Below are 18242 nucleotides of genomic sequence, written 5' to 3'. Positions count from 1 at the left end.
CGACGTGCTAACCACTGGACTACCGGCCCGCCTCACACGGAACCACCGTACTATTATTTTCTTCTCAAAATGTGCAATAACTTTATTCTCTTCATGTAGCATTTGATTTTTTATTCGTAATCAGATTTGTTTGAATAGCATGACTTTTATTTTCTTAAAATTATAACTCTTGACTTCATGACTGAGAATCTACACAGGCAAAAATAAAATAAAATAAACATTTAGCCAGCACATTGGTATTGTTTTATCACTGTTGTGGTAGTGAATTAAAACGTGACTTAAACCACTGCTTCTATAACTTTTCGACTCAAGTACAACCTCAAAAAATACTTAACCATGTTACCTAAAAATGTACCTGAATCAATTTTAAAACAAATCATATTTTCATTAAATGTTAAATCCAACTGAACTGTACTTACCAAATGTGTTAAAACAAAGAAAGTCGGTAACATGCACGGTTTGAACATCTAATTCTGTGATTTGTTTTTCTTTCACGTACCATGATAGGGAGCCTGCATACTATTGGTGGTATTTGTAGTATTAGAAACATGACATAGAAACAGTGCAATATTAAGAGTCAACAGAAATACCGCAATGAACAAAGATAATTGTACGCCTTCATGGATATTTGCAATACTTTTGTTACGAGACGTCAGCATTGACAGCAATGAGGTTTCGGTCTGCACTGCGGACTGCAGCAAGGCTCCAGCTGCAGGTCGCTTCCTTTCCCGATTTGACTCTCTCCAAACAACATGGAGGCTTCAAAACGCTCCTTGACTTTCTTGATTCTCTCCAGCAGCGCCGGGATATCCGTCTCGCCGCCCGGCACTAGCGGGTAATGCTCCGAGGGGTCCGCCTCCAGGTCGAAGAGCAGCGGCGGATCGTGAGTGGTAAGGACGGCGAACACTGAACATTCTTTGTCGGGGGTGGTGCTGCTTAAGGTTGAACCTGGTGGATGGGAACAACGATGAGGAATACGAGTAGGGTAAGGGGAAAGATGGTTGTGGTTGCCGAAGGGGCTTGGAAAATTACATGTCGTTTTGAAATAGACCCTGTCCGAATGCAGAGTGGTTCAATTGTTCAAACATGCTCTCCAACAGGGGTTCATGAAAGCCGAAGAAAATATTTATTTCATTTTCGACTCTATATAATATCAGGTTTAGTTCCGTTCAGCCTGTTTGAACTAGACTTCTCGTCTGCACTCCAATTGCTGTGGCCAGTGTTTCCACACTTACCGTATTTTCTGACCTATAAGGTGCTTCGGATTATAAGACACCCCTTCAATGAATGGCCTATTTTAAAACTGTTTTCATATGGAGGGCACACTGCATTATAAGGCACATAGAATCGAAGTTACAATAGTAGCTGCAGTTGCACTATGCATCCACTAGATAGAGCCACGCTACAGGGAATACAATACAACACAGCTTTATTTTTTTTAGAACCTCAACAACCGCTGCAGCTGTAACAAAGCCATTAGAACTGGTCACAAACACAGACATGAAACATATACTGTACATACAAATGGCATTACGAAACAATAAAAGAAAGACAAAAGTTATGAAGACAATTGATTCAACAAAAAGGCATACAAACCTCCTGGGCTCATAGCCAGAAGGGGCTAAATAACCTTATGAGGCATGAAAATATGGTATTTTGAAAAAATAACTTTACAATTACCATATACAGGTTACTCTCTTTCAAAATTAACCGAATTACTTTACTGGTGACTTAATTTTAAAAGAAAGTTAGATTACATGTGACCTTTATAAATTGCATTCAGCAGATACTGACAAACCTGCTTAACATAAATCTGTAGTCTGATTACTAAACAGGAAAAAATGAATGTGTTGTTCATTACCGGAAGATGTGCACATTTTGGAGTTATGCGTCACTTACCATCTTAGTAACTGGATGAGGCAATTTTTTTTTTTTTGCTTCTTTAAAATTGCGCCTGGCATCAAGGTTTGTCAACAATTGCTTTAAAATGAGGTTGTCATGGTTGCCAGAAACATAATATACATATATAAAGTTTCTATGCTTATATGAACATAAATTTGGAGTTTGGGGTTCGTAATGGGGAGCCTGGGTCCAGTATTCTCGCTGCACTGATGATATGAAGCTCACCTCGTGTGAAGAAGTGTGCCTTGTACTTTCCAAGTCGGAGCGCGAAGAGGCCCAACTTTTCACTGGGGTCAGTAGGGTAGAACATCATAGCCTCCCTCTTACTCTGCAAATCAAAGTTGACAAAAAAAATAAATAACATCAACACATGGCTTTCAAGGTATTCTTGAATGCAATTTCAAGTGTTAAAAAAATTCTTCATTCTATGATATCAACTTTTTTTCCAGGATAAATGACTTTTTCTTGTCAAATTGATACCTGTACAGTATTGACATATTTTAGACCATATTTTCTTGCATTGGCATTATTTATTTTATTACGTTTTTCATTCTCACTTTTAAGATGTCTTTTTTTCACAGTAAGACTGTAACAGATTTTTTTCTTTCTTTTACTTGAAAAACGTGTCACCTTTTTCTTGGAAGATTACCATGACATATTTTTAATATTGCCCGCAAGCCTCGCGAGGATAAGCGACTCATAATGGATGGCTGGATATTTTTTAATGTTACTTTTTCTTCTCATCAACATTTTTATGAAGCTGACCCATGATTGGGTGTTACCTGAGCAACATTAATGTCATTTTTAGTTGAAGGCAAGTGGCAAAATGTCTGCTCCCTGAGATGGACAAAAACAGGTGGACTTTGATTATGTTTTAAGAGTTTTACCTTTCCATGATTGATCAGGATTTCAGTCATATCAACACCATCCAGCTCAACTGGGGGCGATTTTGCTCCTGCAAACCTAGCGATGGTGGGCAGGATGTCCAGAGTGCTGGCCAGCTCACATGTTACACCTGAATACAATAAAGGAACAGATAGCTGTACTCAGGCTATATGTAGTACAGTGAATCAACTCTAAATTGTGCTTCCTGGGTTATAAGCAACTGTTCCTTTAATAAAAAGGGCATTCACAGTCAGATAAGTCCAAATTTAGAGCTGCCCAACTTAAGTGTTGTCGCGCCACAACATCTCTTGGCAGCGCTATTTGGATTGTATTGAAGGAACGTCGCGGGGTTATTGCAGCAAACCTGGCTTGATGGTGCCTGGCCAGAAGGCGATGGCGGGTTCTCTCATGCCGCCCTCGTACGTGGTGCCTTTGCCGCATCTCAGAGTTCCGGCGTTGCCGCCGCGGGACATGCGCATCAGCGAAGGCCTGACACAAACAAAATTGAGGGAAAAGTTGCAAACTATGACAGTTTTGGTGGCAATTTTAAAAACGTGTATCTGCGTTTGTGTGTGTATGTGCGTGTGTGTGTGTGTGTGCGTGTGTGTGTGTGAATTCCCGACCCGTTGTCTGCCGTGAAAAACACCAGCGTATTGTTAATCACTCCGCTCTCCTCCAAGGTGGCAAGCAGGTTTCCAACAGTGTTGTCAAACTCCAGCAGAGAGTCTCCGAATGGGCCTCTTGATGTCTTTCCGGCAGCCCCCTCGCCAGCATACTGGGGGTAATGGGTGTGCTGGTGCGAGACACAGAAAAACATGTAAAACGCGTTAAAAAAAGTCAACGTAAAAAGCTACCGTATGTCGTTGGCTGCCTACGTGGGACGGATAGTAGAGGAAAAAGGGTCTCTTTTTCTTGGCCGAGGTGGTGATAAAGCTAGTGGCGAAGTCACTGTATGCCCGTTCCAGATCCAGGAAGTTCACGGGCTGCTCCTTGATGACTTCATTGTGCATCAGCGGGACCAGAACGGTGCCCACGTCGCACTGCCCAAAGCATTTAACGTCCGGAGGGAAGCAGGTCAGGTTGTGACACGGACCCTACGGGGGGAAGCAACATGGATAATATGTCACAATCTTTTACAAGATTTTGTTCTTCACTGAAAGAATTGATTGATTGAAAAAAACGTGGTCATTCGAAAAAAAGTACTCTTCTGCTAAATAATGTAGCCAATCTTGTTCTCAAATAAACTGAAATACATTTTTAATTGTATTATTTTTACATGGATGTCTGTTTTAAGACAAAACAAAATGTTATAGTTCGCTAATTATTTCAAAAATTCCCTATTTTAACTTCCTATGGAAGTTTACCGGAAAATTTTCAGTCACACTGGCTTCAATACATTTTGCAGCACTGACCATGTCGTGTGAGTACGGTATGCCAAGGTACTCGTCGAAGCCCTGCTTGGTTGGAAGGAACATTCCATTCGGCCCGAATCCCAGGTGCCACTTCCCCACGGCAGCCGTGGCGTAGCCCAAAGGCTTCAGCACCTCGGCGATGGTGGATTCGTTGAGCGGTAGTCCGCCGATGGAACCGGGATACAGAACTCCAGGGTAAATACCCGAGCGGGTCTGATAGCGACCAGTCAGCAGCGACGCCCTGCACGGACAGCGGTGAATATAAAAAGCCTACACACCCCTGTTTAGATGCCAAGTTTTTGTGATGTAAATAAATGAGACCAAGAAACCTTGTCCACCATTAACGTGAGCTATAAGCCGTACAACTTAATTCAAAAACAAGTATACTAATAAAGGATATCTAATCTAAGTATGAGAGATAAAATACCGGTAAGCAACTGCGATCACATTTTTAACTCATTCACTCCCAAAGACGTTTTTAAACGTCTTTTCAGACTTGGTCTAGAATTGGCTGGTCCTGAATGAGTTAAGTGTGTTTCATTAACCACAAAAAAAGTTCTGATGTTGTGGGTTTTTTATTTTGTCCCGACAGGCCTTCAAAATAATAAAAAAAAAGTATTTTTTAAAATTATAAAATATTACAGTTGTGTATTGTGATTGTTTGATTGTTTGCATTAAAAGCATTAACAGTATATGTGTACGTTTACAATCCTAAAATCATTAATAATAATAATAATCACAATGTAATCAAGTTAACAATAAAATTAAATCTAATATTTTGCTTTTGAATTATTTTATTAAACTTTGAATTATTCATCATGATACTTATTTTCCACCAGTTAATAATTGGTTACTAAAGTAATATAAAAACACAATACTATAATTTTTTTAATTAATTGAAAAAATGCAATTACCTGTAATTACTGAATAATTAAAGAAATATGTAATGAAGACGCATTTTAATGTCCTACACAATTACAACACACATTTTGTATTACAGTGTTTATTCTTTACTGTTAGCCGACGTGTGCACATGTTGAGCTCTGAGCCACTGGTGAAAGGAAACTTTATTCTCTCCTCTTTCATCTCATACAACAAAGCCTATGAGGGAAAAGTGGTTAGGATTGCACTGCTGTCCCGTGTTTTCTGTTATGTGTTGTGTTTATTATTTTACTTTGTTAACTGTTTTATTAAGCGCTTCTTTGTTAAAGCTGCAGTTGTTTTGTGAAAGCGCAATATAAATCAGGATGTATTGTATTGTATTCCTTCCGCTCTTTAATTGTGTAAATATGCGTTATTAATTAAAAAACAATTATGAAAACAGGTTAAACGTATGACATTTACACAATTACAGTACATTTATTTATCCACTTCGTGACTAAATAGAAATAGCAATAACAATAACACAATATTCTCGTCGGTGTATAAAGAATGACACAGTTGCCGATGACCTTCTGTTGCTTTATTCCCACAAGCGGCAGCAGAATGTTAAGGAAATAAAATAAGTGTAGTTTGTGTTAATAGAGAACAATGTGTCACATTGACCTGGACGGACTGCAGACGGGACTGGTGCTGTAGAAGTCCGTAAAGCGGAGTCCCTCCGCTGCAAGTCGATCCAGATTCGGTGTAAGCGAGCTGGGGTGTCCGTAACACCCCAAGTCCCCAAAACCCACATCATCGGCAAAGATCACAACGAAATTGGGCAGCGATGTTGCGTGTGTACAAAGGCATAACAAGGTCACAAACACCAGGCGGGTAAATTCCATTCTGAGGCTCGTCACATGACAGAAGAAAGTCCTCAAATGAAATCGGACTCCGACCAGAAGCGGAACCAAAACAAACGGCCTGTTTGCCGACGCAGTGTCGCGTCTTTGTGACGTACACACATATGCGCAATGTAGTCCATCGTCATCGTCTTGTTCGGACTACAAAATCAAAATCCAATGGATTCATTTATCACACTGTATTTCTTTGTCTTCGAATATCATCTAATAAGATTAACATTAAACATTAATGTGTATTTTATTATTATTTGGGGATGGGGGGCATTTTTGTTTTGTAATGGAAATTAGACAGTGTGTTCGGTTCGGGGAGTGATAGGATGGTGCTTATTATTTTTCTAATTAAGCATTTACTTTGATTAATTAAGCATTTACTTTACACTAACCTGTCTTGACACCCAACTTCCAAACCCTAACCATGACTCGGATTCTAATTTGACACTCTAACCCTTGGTGAAAACCCCAAGCCTTTATTGAAACACTCTCTCTGAAACGTACAATTTTGGGGGAATTTTTAATTTAAACCCCGATTTAACACCCTCAATCTGTTTTGAACCCCTTTTGTGAAAACTGAATCCTACTTTGATTCCTGAATCCCTCTGTCTTGAAAACACAAATCTAAAGCCCCAAACCTTGATTGAAACCTTAATTTTCAACCCTAACCCCAATTTGAAGCCCTAATATGGGCGTTCCGGGACGGAAGCGCTTTAAAAGAATGAGGACGGATGGGGATGTAGGACAATTATTATATGACTAAGAGCGGAGAGACGATGACGGCAGGGTACTACCCATGTCGCGGACAGATGACGGACCCGCAAATACTCACTAAAATTTGACTCCCAAACCCATATTTGAAACCCTCGACCCTATATTGAAAGCCTAATGAAAAGCCCGAACACTACTCTAATTCTAGTTTGAATCCCTATCCCTCGCTTGAAACCCTACTCTGGAGCCCTAACCTTTCCACGGTGCAGACCTTAAGATTAGACACCCATCCTCCTTCAATCCTAGTGCCCTATTTTTAATTTGCCAAGACATGGCACTACTTAAACAAAAATCTTAAATTCCAGTGTGTGGTGGTTCCATATCAACCCCCCCCCCCCCCCCTCCCCGACATGTCCTCTGTGGTAACCTTGGCTTTGTCACCATAATTGGACCCTGCACTCGCTCCATTATGCCAACATGAGCAGAAATAAATGGGTCGCAGAAGAGGACGTCACTGTTGATTTCAGTGAAGACGACACTCTGCTAGCGCGTCTATTTATCCATTTATCTATTCCGAGCCATCCATTGCCACCCTTTGAGGTGGACAGGTAGAGATTGGAAAGAGGAGGAGGTTGTGGGAGGAAGACAGGAGACACCGCCTTCATTTAAAACGCACAGCAGGTCAGTGTCTGGAAGCTTTATTGCGACCACACCAGAAAAACAAAGCAAAAAAAAAATGTCAATATCACATTAAAACATAATTTATCATTTGTCATTGAAACATGATAAATTTAACTTCCATATTTGACAAAACAAAACAAAGGAGTTCTTTCTGGTTCAGGAATAGTGGTTACAATTGCATCACTGTACATGTACACTGTACATATGTCTACATCGCCCTTTCATAATTTTGCTGCTGTAAATTGGGAATTTTTCCATTGTGCGACAAATAACGGTTTCTTATCTTATGTCTTATCTGACGGAGTTGTGTTGTATTAACCTATTTTGTTATTTTATGTCAACTGTTCTGTAAAGCGCTTTGTTACAGCTGCAGCTGTTGTGAAAGTGCTATATAGATATATTGTATTGTATTGTATAAAACTTGAAATTTCTCACATTATAATGTGAAAACTATCACCTGACAATGTGACAGCCTACCGTTAAAACATAAAACCTATCACCTTAAACTTGAAATTCATCATGTTTTAACGTGGCAAGCGTTAACTCTCAGCTTGAAGTGTGAGGCATAAAAAAATGGCATCAGTGTTTGTGTGCTTCTCCCTCACAACTGCAGTTTAGCTTTGGGGGCTGGTGTGGAGGGGGGGGCGGGTTCTGTAACATCTGATGATAGTTTTGATTTACTATTCACTTTCACATTTCTCTGCAGGACTGACCTACATTCAGCTTCTAATTTTGTGTGTGTTTGTGTATGTGAGAGAGAGACTGTGAAAGGAGTGTATTAAAATGAGACACTGTATACCCATTGATGAAATGGCGCGAGCACTTTTATTTCTCACTTGGGTCCTTAGTAGTCAGTTGTGTGTGTTATTCACAGTTTTTTTTCTTTTACAGTGGAAGCTTTACGGTCGCAGTGTCAGTAATTTTTCCCCAGAGAAAATAATGGAAAATTAAATTATCTGTGTGTGTGGAATGTAAAATGGGTGTATTTTTTAACGATGAAATATCAATGCATGGTCATATTTTAAATAGATCTAGAATGGGTGCAATATATATGGCTGCAATATATACATTTGTGATGATTTGGGCTGCCACAATTAAATGGGCCTGATTGTCTGGGATATTTGCATTTAAAAAAGGCTCCAGCACGCCCGCAAACCTGATGAGGAGGATAAGCAGTTCGGATAATGGATGGATGAAATATAAAATATTGATATCAAAATATCTAATCAAGCACTTTCTCAACCAGCAATCAGCCAAATTCACTTCACCCGTGGTCAGTTTTTAATTCATGGCTTCATTTGATTGTTTTTATCATCATTTATCCTAAAATGACAATCTGTTCATTAAGAAGTTTGATTTTTCCCTGAAAACTCATTACCGGTACATTCTTTGCTGAAGAGTAGTGCAGTAAAAATGTTTGTTTTGTGTTTTTGATGCCATGATGAGATGGATTAGTTATCAAAACAAACCATTAGCATTTTGGCCATAATAATTCAGCCCTAATTGATAATTTATTTACGCTACAGTATTGTACAATAAAGCAATACCGTCATTATGTAATTAAATAGACTTATTCGTCAAGATTTATTAATTATGCATCTCCTTGTGGCGTGCAAGTTTTGGCCACCAGGAGGCAGCATAACGCAAAGACACATAATCCGCAACAATCGTGTAAAATGCACAAACGTTTCTTGTTTTGCAGAGTATAAAGAACATATGCCCGTGAGTATTGTGATGTTGTCTGTCAACATGTCTTGTGCACAATTCGTGTTCAGAATCCGTTGCGTGGTTGGTTTTGTCTACCGCAACATCGATGCTAGTTTAGTTAGCTCGTCTACTATGTTATGCATTGTGCGATTGAGGATTTAGATGTTTTTTTTTGACAACTGTAACAACTTGTAATGCTCTTCGTTTTGTGCACTTGACATTCAACTTTAAATCATTATTAGTTCTACGTTAGCAGTTTAGAAAATCCAATCGATGGCTTTAATTGAACATGTGGAGATGACTGCATGTACTTGGGAGGCAAGTATTTTCACTTAAACACAAGTGCAAAACTTTGGTCTAACTTTTTTTTTTAATTGTCCAACCTCAGGGTCACTGTTGTGCACAGTTTTATGTAATGGCCTTATCTCAGAGGAAGCTACCTCATTTGACTGACTGTGCTGAAATAAACCGAACACGCACGCACACACACAGCACACTCACACATCACTTGGCATGTCTGGAAGCTGCAGCTTTTTGGCTTTCAATGTGTGCATGCATCCTGTGATAGGTTGACGAGTCTTCTGATTTGTAATTCCCTTGATGGAGCTTGCAAGTCTTGAGTAGCTTTGGATCTGTTTTTAACATCTGCTTTCACAGCTTTGTGTGTGTGTGCGCGTGTGTGTGTCTGCAGGCCAGTTGAATGTGTGCTGGAAAGAAGTAGCCTGCAGGCAAAAATGTTACATCCTAACTGACACACCATCATACATCCCCCAAATTGTTACAGCTGCGGCTGTTGTGAAAGCGCTATATAAATCAGCATGTATTGTATTGTAAATCAACCCAGATTTAAGCTTGAAACCCCAATGGGACACCTTCACCCATGTTTGAAACCCAAACACTTCCATGATTCCCCCAGTTTAACAGCTAAACTCTTGTTTAAAACCCGAAGACATCTTTGGAGCCTAATTTGACAACCCTACCCCTGCCCGAAACCCAAACCCTCGTGTATGCATCCATCCGTTTTTAACACCGCTTAAGGTCACGGGGAGTTACTCGCGCCACCGTAGTGTAAAACCCTAATTTGAAACCATAACTCTAGTTTCAGATGCTGAACCTATCTTGAAACCAGAATTTGAAGCTTCAACCATGACTTGAAACCAGAATTTAAAACCATAACTCTAGTTTGAAATGGTTGTCTTGAAAACTTAATTTGAAGACCAAATCTGACACCTTAATTGTCGTTTGAAACGCCTAACCTAATTTTAAACCCCGATTTTAGACCCTAATCCTTGTTTAAAACCCCAACCCTGGCCTTAAAACATAGTTTGACTCTTTTGTGAAGCCGTAACCCTAATTTATCATCCTAGCGGTGCTTCATCTTTTTCTTGAATATTTCTCAAATGGGCTGGTTGCTGTTTGGTGCCTGGCATTGATTTAACAGTATAAAAGCTGGGATTTAAACCATGATGACTAGTAGTGTGTGCAAGAGCATTAAAAAAGTGCAAGCTATCCTATGAACACTAGTGGGCGCAAAAGGATCACAAGTCGAGTTAGCAAAGGTTTTTTTTTTTTTTTCAACAAGGGCCAACAAACCTCCTTTCATTCTGCTTTTAATTATCAGTTACAACCGGAAGCTGTCAGATATGATTTGTATGAAACCCCAGACATGACATGTTTTTTTTTTTTTTTTTTTGGTCACCACAATATGGATCGAATGTGAGAACAAAATACTCAGTCGTGGGTTTAGTATTAATCCCGTACAAACAATTTGGACTGGCAACAGCAATCTGTGATGTTATCTATTCCTGTCTTTCTTTTTATATAGTAGGTGCTCTCACTTTGCTTACCCGGCGCTCTGGGATTTATGTCAATGCAGATACAACGCATGTAAAATGTCCACACACCCCTGTTCTAATGCCAGCTTTTTGTGATTAAAAAAAAAAAATGACCAAGATGAGTCATCTGACTTCTCCACGATTAATGTGACCTAAAACCTGTACAACTGAATTGAAAAAAAAAAAGAAAATCTCATCAATCGTGTAAGAAAACATAAACTGTGATTACGTGGTTGCACAAGTGTGCACCCCATCATTTTAAGTGCATTCTTATATTCTCATACATTCAAAGTACATCTTGTTCTAGTGGACTTTTCCTGACATTTTTGTATTGACGTCCCTAATTTTAGGAGAGTGTACAGACATGTGCAACCACATTGATTTCAGTTATTTATTTATACTAAGACTCGATGTTTTTTTTTTTTTTAAATTGCTCAATTGTGTTGTTCACACTGGAAGTCCCATTAATGGTGGAAAAAGTTTCACAATTATTTCTCTAGGTATCATTTTGTTATATCACAAAAAAACAACCCACCTCAAAAAAACAAACAGCTTTTTAACGCGGGTGTGTCGACTTTTTATACCACATCTATATCGTAGCCACAGTAAAAAAAAAAAAAAAAGGTGCTCTGCAAATTTGTAAATGGTTGTAAAATCAGCAATAATTATGCAGGCACTGCTTAAGGTACCCACAGGGCATCTTACGAAAATAAAGCACAATGTCAATCAAAAGTGAGCATGAAGTGTTTTATTTACGCAAGAGATTGACTACGCTACAGTGACAGCCTGAGGTATTTGCTCAAGGCACATTTTGTGGCCATCGACTGTTTGAGTGGAGATCAAGCGGTCCTTACGATGAAAGTTATTGTGCGTCTGGATCGTGCGCCGCGGGAACAACGACAGCGTTGGCAACCACGGCGGCAGCTCTATCTGGCACAACAGACGCTGGAAGAGCAAGCGAGTGGAATCATGCAGTGAAATTTAACAGGCCTCAGTGGAGCAACGCAAGCCCAGGAACTCATTAATGTTTGAGGAGTTGCTGGGCTAATATTGACATTATTAGCTCGCACTGTTGTGCTGTCATTGTTCCAAACTCAGAGGAAAGCTGAAATCGCAAAATTGTTCAATGGACATTGTGTTTGTTATTTCAATAGTATACTGTACATGGGGGATTCGAGTCTCATGAATTGACTCGAGTCAGACTTAAGTCACCAATTTTTAGACTAACTCGCTTGGCTAAAGCCTTGACTTCACTTTGACTCGGTATCGCTGAGACTTGAACTCCATGAGTTCCATGTTTATATTTGAAATTCTGCCTTTTCAAGGTAATGTGCTATTAGTTAAAAGTATGAATTTATTTGGGATAAAAAGAATGGCCAAGGTTTGCAACACATAGATAAGAGACATCCATCCATCCATTTTCCGAACCGCTTGATCCTCACGAGGGTCGCGGGGGGTGCTGGAGCCTATCCCAGCTGTCTTCGGGCAGTAGGCGGGGGACACCCTGAATCGGCTGCCAGCCAATCGCAGGGCACACAGAGACGAACAACCATCCACGCTCACATTCACACCTAGGGACAATTTTAGAGTGTTCAATCAGCCTGCCATGCATGTTTTTGGAATGTGGGAGGAAACCGGAGTACCCGGAGAAAACCCACGCAGGCCCGGGGAGAACATGCAAACTCCACACAGGGAGGCCGGAGCTGGAATTGAACCCGGTACCTCTGCACTGTGAAGTCGACGTGCTAACCACTGGACTACCGGGCCGCCAGATAAGAGACATAACAATGACATTTAAAGGCACATGGTTTAGAATAGACGCGGGCCGGAACCGGCCTTTACTACTTTGATAGAGTAGAAGACAACATTGTTTTGATCAGAGATGAAGACAGCAGCCGCTTCATCTCTCACTGAGACAGACCCAACATAGCAGACACTATCAAGGACATGTGAATACTTTTTTCTTTACACATTTAATAGCACTCTCCTTAGTTTGTAAGGTGTAGGCAGGGATTAAATTTAGATATTATATGCTCATGTGTAAATGGTTGAAAAAGTCTTTTCTTTATAAATATCATTTGATCTTAAAGTGCATTACTATATTTTTCAATATCAATTACTTGTTGATGTTTGTGCCTTTGTACTATCACTTGACATCTACCAAGGCCGTATGTGGCCCACAATGTAAAATGAGTTGGAAACCCCTGGTCTACGCGATATATGTCTTTGATCGCGATCTACTTGTAGCCCGCAGACCGATCCCGAGCCAATCGAGAGGGGTGTAAGGGGACATGGAAAAAAAAGTGTGTGCGTGTGCGTGTTATTAGTATTATATATTTTTGTGTTAGTGTACACTGCACCTGAAGCATCCTATCAGTTTCACTTTCACAACAAAAGTATTTAAAATCACCGGAAGTTGTCAGCGGTCTGCGATAGCAACATGCGAACAGAGCTCTTTATTTATTGATTGATTTATTATTACTCTCATTCAAAGTTTGTTTTATCTGCAATTAGGCCGATGGCATTGACAACTGTCAGAAATCTGTTTTTACATGAAACTGGTCCATGCCATAAAAACGGTTGGGGTTTGCTTAACTGTCCTGAAAAAAACATCGATGAAGTCATCGACCAATCGACTTACTCGACTTTTCATCACGTTAGTGATGACTTAAAAAATCTCAAGTTGTCCGAGACTTGACTTGCTTGATTTTTGCCACAGTAACTTTGGACACGTGTACATTTGTGACTTACTCCCACTTCAGCATTTTGACACACTTTGCCAGATTGAATCAAATTCAGTGATCCATTCAGCATTTCCCTTTTGGACCTGCCTGGTGATATTAAAAAGTGAGGCGGTATGACTTGCCCTTATGGCCACTCTGCTTTACTCTCCAGTCTCATTCTGCAGCACACAGCCAAGCTCCAGAAGTGATTTATTCCATTTCAGACCGACTCCCACCTCAGCCTCGGCTTCTGAGCAATTGACAGCGATGGCTCCCATGGAAAAATGAGTTTACCCATGTGTGTTAATATGAGGAGTAGATTTATGCCTCAAAGAAACTACCTAAACATGTTCCGATAAGTGGGCCCAATCCTAAAAGTAGGATTTGGGTGTGAAAATTCATCGTCATCGTCACCTTGAGATTCGCTTTGTCCTCAGGTGCTCCACTCTGACCGTAAACAGCTCTGGCAGAATTGATCATTTGCAATGAGTGTGTCATCACCCAAGACCCGCTCCTCACCTCGAAATTTCTAGACTCACCTCAAATGCCTCTTGTTAGAAGTAAATTGTCTCTTTCATTTTCCAATCCGTAGTCACACAACGGATGATGCGTACAATAATATGCGCGCGAGTGCGCGCGCACACACACACACAAATAAATTGAAGAGCTTTGGTGTTCTTTTCAGGAAATAGTTATGAGATGCCACAGACACTGTTCTGAATACCTTTTTCACTGAACCACTAACAACATGGTGCGATAGTCAAGGAACTATTTACTGTGATAGTCTTGGTGTTATACCTTTCTCATTATATTTGAACTGTTTTTGTTTTATGACTTTCAAGAGCGGGGCGAACCGGTGGTCTAGTGGTTAGTGCATCGACCTCACAGTGCAGCGGTACCGGGTTCAATTCCAGCTCCGGCTTCCCTGTGTGGAGTTTGCATGTTCTCCCCATGCCTGCGTGGGTTTTCTCCGGGTACTCCGGTTTCTTCTCACATTCCAGGAACATGCATGGCAGGCTGATTGAACACTCTAAATTATCTAAGTGTGCATGTGAGTGCAAGTGGATTTTCGTTTCTGTGTGCCCTGCGATTGGCTGGCAAGTGGTTCAGAATGTCCCCCGCCTACTGCCCGAAGACAGCTGGGATTGGCTCCAGCACCCCCCGCGACCCTTGTGAGGATAAAGCGGATCAGAAAATGGATGGATGGATGGACTTCCAAGAGCAGTAACTTATTTTGTTTTAATACTTACTGAATATAGATTGTTTCCAAATCTTAACCAAGCATGTCCTTTGAGGCATCCCTCTACTTTTTGCACAGTCTGGCTTTCTTTCCAGTATTGGTTGCACAGTAACTTAAAACCCCTCTAGCAATGCATTTAGAGTGTCAAACTCTTAGCATATTCAAATCAATTCACAATTTATACTCTTCACGTGGAACAAAATGATGTCAAACCCCGATAAACACTTGCAGAATATATTTCACACTGGAAGATGTAAACAAGATTGCCTGGCTCTTCATTAGCAGCTTCATCGCTTTGCTCTTTTACAGTGTGCAAGCAGATCACGCTAATGACTTCAGAGGCGCGTACTGTAATAAATGCAAAATGCATGAGCAAGCCTCACGATTCGTTTTTGCCAGTCCGAGAGGTTTTTTTTTGATCAACTGCTGGTAAACATGGCTGACTTTGCTGCTCATGCTGGGCACTGGGATTATCCTATTAAGAGGATATACTGTACCAGGACTTTATCCAAAGAACCTTGCATCGATTCCAGCTCGTTTAGTGAACGCTGCTATCGCGCACATTGGCAGGAACGCAAATAGTTCATGTAATGCGATGTAAATTTATGCTCCAGAAACGACGGTTGCTTAGTTTTTTTTTTCAGCCATACACAACTCTCTGGTTTTATGTTGGTTACACCTGTAATAAAAATAGTCTTTACAGGCAAATCCAGTCTACAGCAAAAAAAAAAAAGAAAAAAAATTGCCTCACTGTTCCAATACTTTTGAAGGAGATCATACGAGTGAATGTGTGCTTAATAATTAGGAGGGAAACGTTTTCCCTTTGCTTTTGTGATGTAACCTTTCGGATCTCTAAACGTGATTCCAAATGAAAATTCACATATGGCATTAAATCGAAATAGTTCTTTGAGGTGCTGAATGTTTGTTCTTTCCGCTGAATGGTGACTTAATTGCCAATGCTCTCGTTCTTTACTCTGGCAGAGGATTAAATTGGTGGTACAACTTCCACATTGGAATTCCTCTGCTGCATAGCGAGGCTATGTCAGTGTCCCCGCTGACTCGAGGAGCGGCAAGCGGCAGCTCATCATTCTCGTTACCATTTCCGGCGTCGGCTCGGCTTAATCACATGAAATTCATTTGGCGAGGAAGCCGGCAGCTTAATGAACGTAAATGAATTAGCAAGTATAGCGTCTCAGAGTGTCTAATTGCATTCTTGACTCGGAATTAGCATGGCGAGCTATTAGCTACAGGAAATCACCGAATCGTTATTCAGGTCTTCACAGGGCATGTCAGCTGCCATACGTTGAATCAATTAGCAATGCGGTAGCCACAGAGTGACATCCTATTTCTTTGTGTCACGCTTGATAATGTCTTCCCGCATTGTTCGTCTTGCGGTGCTGAAGCAGCTTCTCGCTTGTCTCACGGATCTTACAGGCACTGTCCTTGTCATAAAACCCTCACAGGCCCAATGGATCGAGTATAGTTTGCGCAATCCAATGGAGTCCTAAGCCAGAGCCATTGTAGTCTGATTGTTATCCATCCATCCATCCATCCATTTTCTGATCCGCTTTATCCTCACAAGGGTGCTGGAGTCTATCCCAGCTGTCTTCGGGCAGTAGGCAGGGACACCCCGAACCGATTGCCAGCCAATCGCAGGGCACACAGAGACGAGCAACCATCCGCGCTCACATTCATACCTAGGGACAGTTTAGAGTGTTCAATCAGCCCGCCGTGCATGTTTTGGAATGTGGGAGGAAATCGGAGTACCCGGAGAAAAACCATGCAGGCCCGGGGAGAACATGCACACTCCATACAGCCAGGATCGAACCCACGACCTCTGCATTGTGAGGTCGACGCACTAACCACTGGACCACGCCGCCCTCTGATTGTTATCTCTCTAAATGCAGTTTTTGAGAACACATGTTGTATGTTAGCTGATTTCATTTACATGGACAACAATATCCAGGTATTGGGCGTCCTCCATTTCCAGCATACAGTGGCACATTGATTCATGAATGACACAACCTTTTTCAAGATTTTCGCGATTTTTAAAATGTGTTTTTTTAAATTTGACTAACCGATTATCATGTTTTCGTGTTTCTTTACGTTTCACTTAATTCAGTCGCATTTCAGTTCGGCGTCAGCTCTTGAGCAAACCACACGCCTTCTCTCATTGTGACTTTACAAGTATGTTAGTGAGAACTATGCCATGTTCCATCTTCGCAGCCAGAGGAACGGAACTTCGGCATACGTTGCTCTCCCAACTCAATTCTACCTGGGCAAGTCTGAAGGCCCTCCGCTCAGCTTTGAAGTACTTTGTGAGGTCACTTCCTCACTGCTATCATCGCCGTCGTCATCGCTCCAAATCGAATGGGAATGCTACGCTCTCAAGAAATATTCATCTCATCACTGCTGATCACAGTGAGCCTGATTGTCCTGTCAGCACGTGAAACGTCTCGTCTTTAAAATGCGCCCACACCTGCCTAAATATGCTGCTGCTCAACATTTTCAAACAAGAATGATCAATAGGCGTCATCACCAGAGAGCGCTGTGGGCCTGGTACACTTTCTTCTGGGCACAGAGGCTACTATTGTGTTCTTTATTCACGATGCGAATGCCGGCCTCTTCTTTTCTGACAACACAGGCTTACATGATCCCCGGTGAGACAGATGGATATGTACATCAAGTCCTTTGCTGTCAACAAAATAGAAGCGTCACACTAACTGGAAAGGGAAGAAAAGCTCCACCAGGGGATAGAAGTCGTGATGGCGTAAAGGACACAACACACTGAACAAAGAGCTCCATAGAGAGAGGTTATGCAGTGGCGCATTCTTTGAAAGTGGGATGAAGACAAATGCTTCGCTTAAGAGCAAAAACAAATAGATGTATTGTTAATAACCTAAACGTAGGATGACCAAACCTTCTTTCCATCACAGGGTAGCTACTTCCATCCATCCATCCGTTTTTGATAACACCCATCCTGGGTGGGACTAAACCTTCTTTTTAAAGCGGGGGGGGGGCACGCACGCCCTCATAGTCGAATAATGACTCCAGTGCATGGTCAGACTTCAGATTCAACATCCTCAATTTATTAACATAACAAATACTGTATGAAAAAAAAAATCACAAAAATGGTCTTGCACCCGGAGTCTGCAGTAGGATCTTGGCAAAGACTGAAAACGTCCGACTCCACCTCCACTATTACAATTGTAAGCATGACTTCTGGTGATATCATCAGACCGTGTATGAGTTCAGCAAGAAACGAAAAACTCCAATTAATGTAACTGTGACAATCCATGAACTTTATTGGCTACACTTTTCATGCAAGCTACATGGACCATATTTAGCATTAAAAAGCCCCCCATAAAAAT

The 18242-nt window shown here is 41.0% G+C and overlaps 1 protein-coding gene across 1 annotated transcript; it reads right to left on the bottom strand.

The window, feature by feature from the left end:
- Window positions 1–96: 96 nt before the first annotated feature.
- Window positions 97–6053, bottom strand: arsa (arylsulfatase A). The gene is made up of 8 exons (XM_086109015.1): window positions 5745–6053; window positions 4200–4440; window positions 3663–3881; window positions 3411–3580; window positions 3152–3276; window positions 2790–2917; window positions 2128–2230; window positions 97–948 (listed from the first exon to the last, which is right to left on the bottom strand). The coding sequence occupies exons 1-8, from the start codon at window positions 5963–5965 to the stop codon at window positions 653–655; spliced, it is 1503 nt and encodes a 500-aa protein (XP_085965141.1). The 5' UTR covers window positions 5966–6053; the 3' UTR covers window positions 97–652.
- Between the last annotated feature and the right edge of the window lie 12189 nt (window positions 6054–18242).

Source organism: Hippocampus guttulatus, chromosome 4, assembly GCF_054856545.1.
Source record: "Hippocampus guttulatus isolate MCC_2025c chromosome 4, RoL_Hgut_1.0, whole genome shotgun sequence".
NCBI lineage: Eukaryota > Metazoa > Chordata > Actinopteri > Syngnathiformes > Syngnathidae > Hippocampus > Hippocampus guttulatus.
The sequence above is the reverse complement of the archived record's forward strand: the minus strand, read 5'-3'. Positions and strand labels throughout refer to the sequence as shown.

Coding starts and splice junctions, on each gene's coding strand:
- arsa (XM_086109015.1), bottom strand. CDS start 5,965: ATGGAATTTACCCGCCTGGTGTTTGTGACCTTGTTATGCCTTTGTACA. Junction 3,581..3,662: donor TCCTCTACTATCCGTCCCAC/GTAGGCAGCCAA, acceptor GTCTCGCACCAG/CACACCCATTACCCCCAGTA. Junction 949..2,127: donor GGCACACTTCTTCACACGAG/GTGAGCTTCATA, acceptor CCCATCCACCAG/GTTCAACCTTAAGCAGCACC.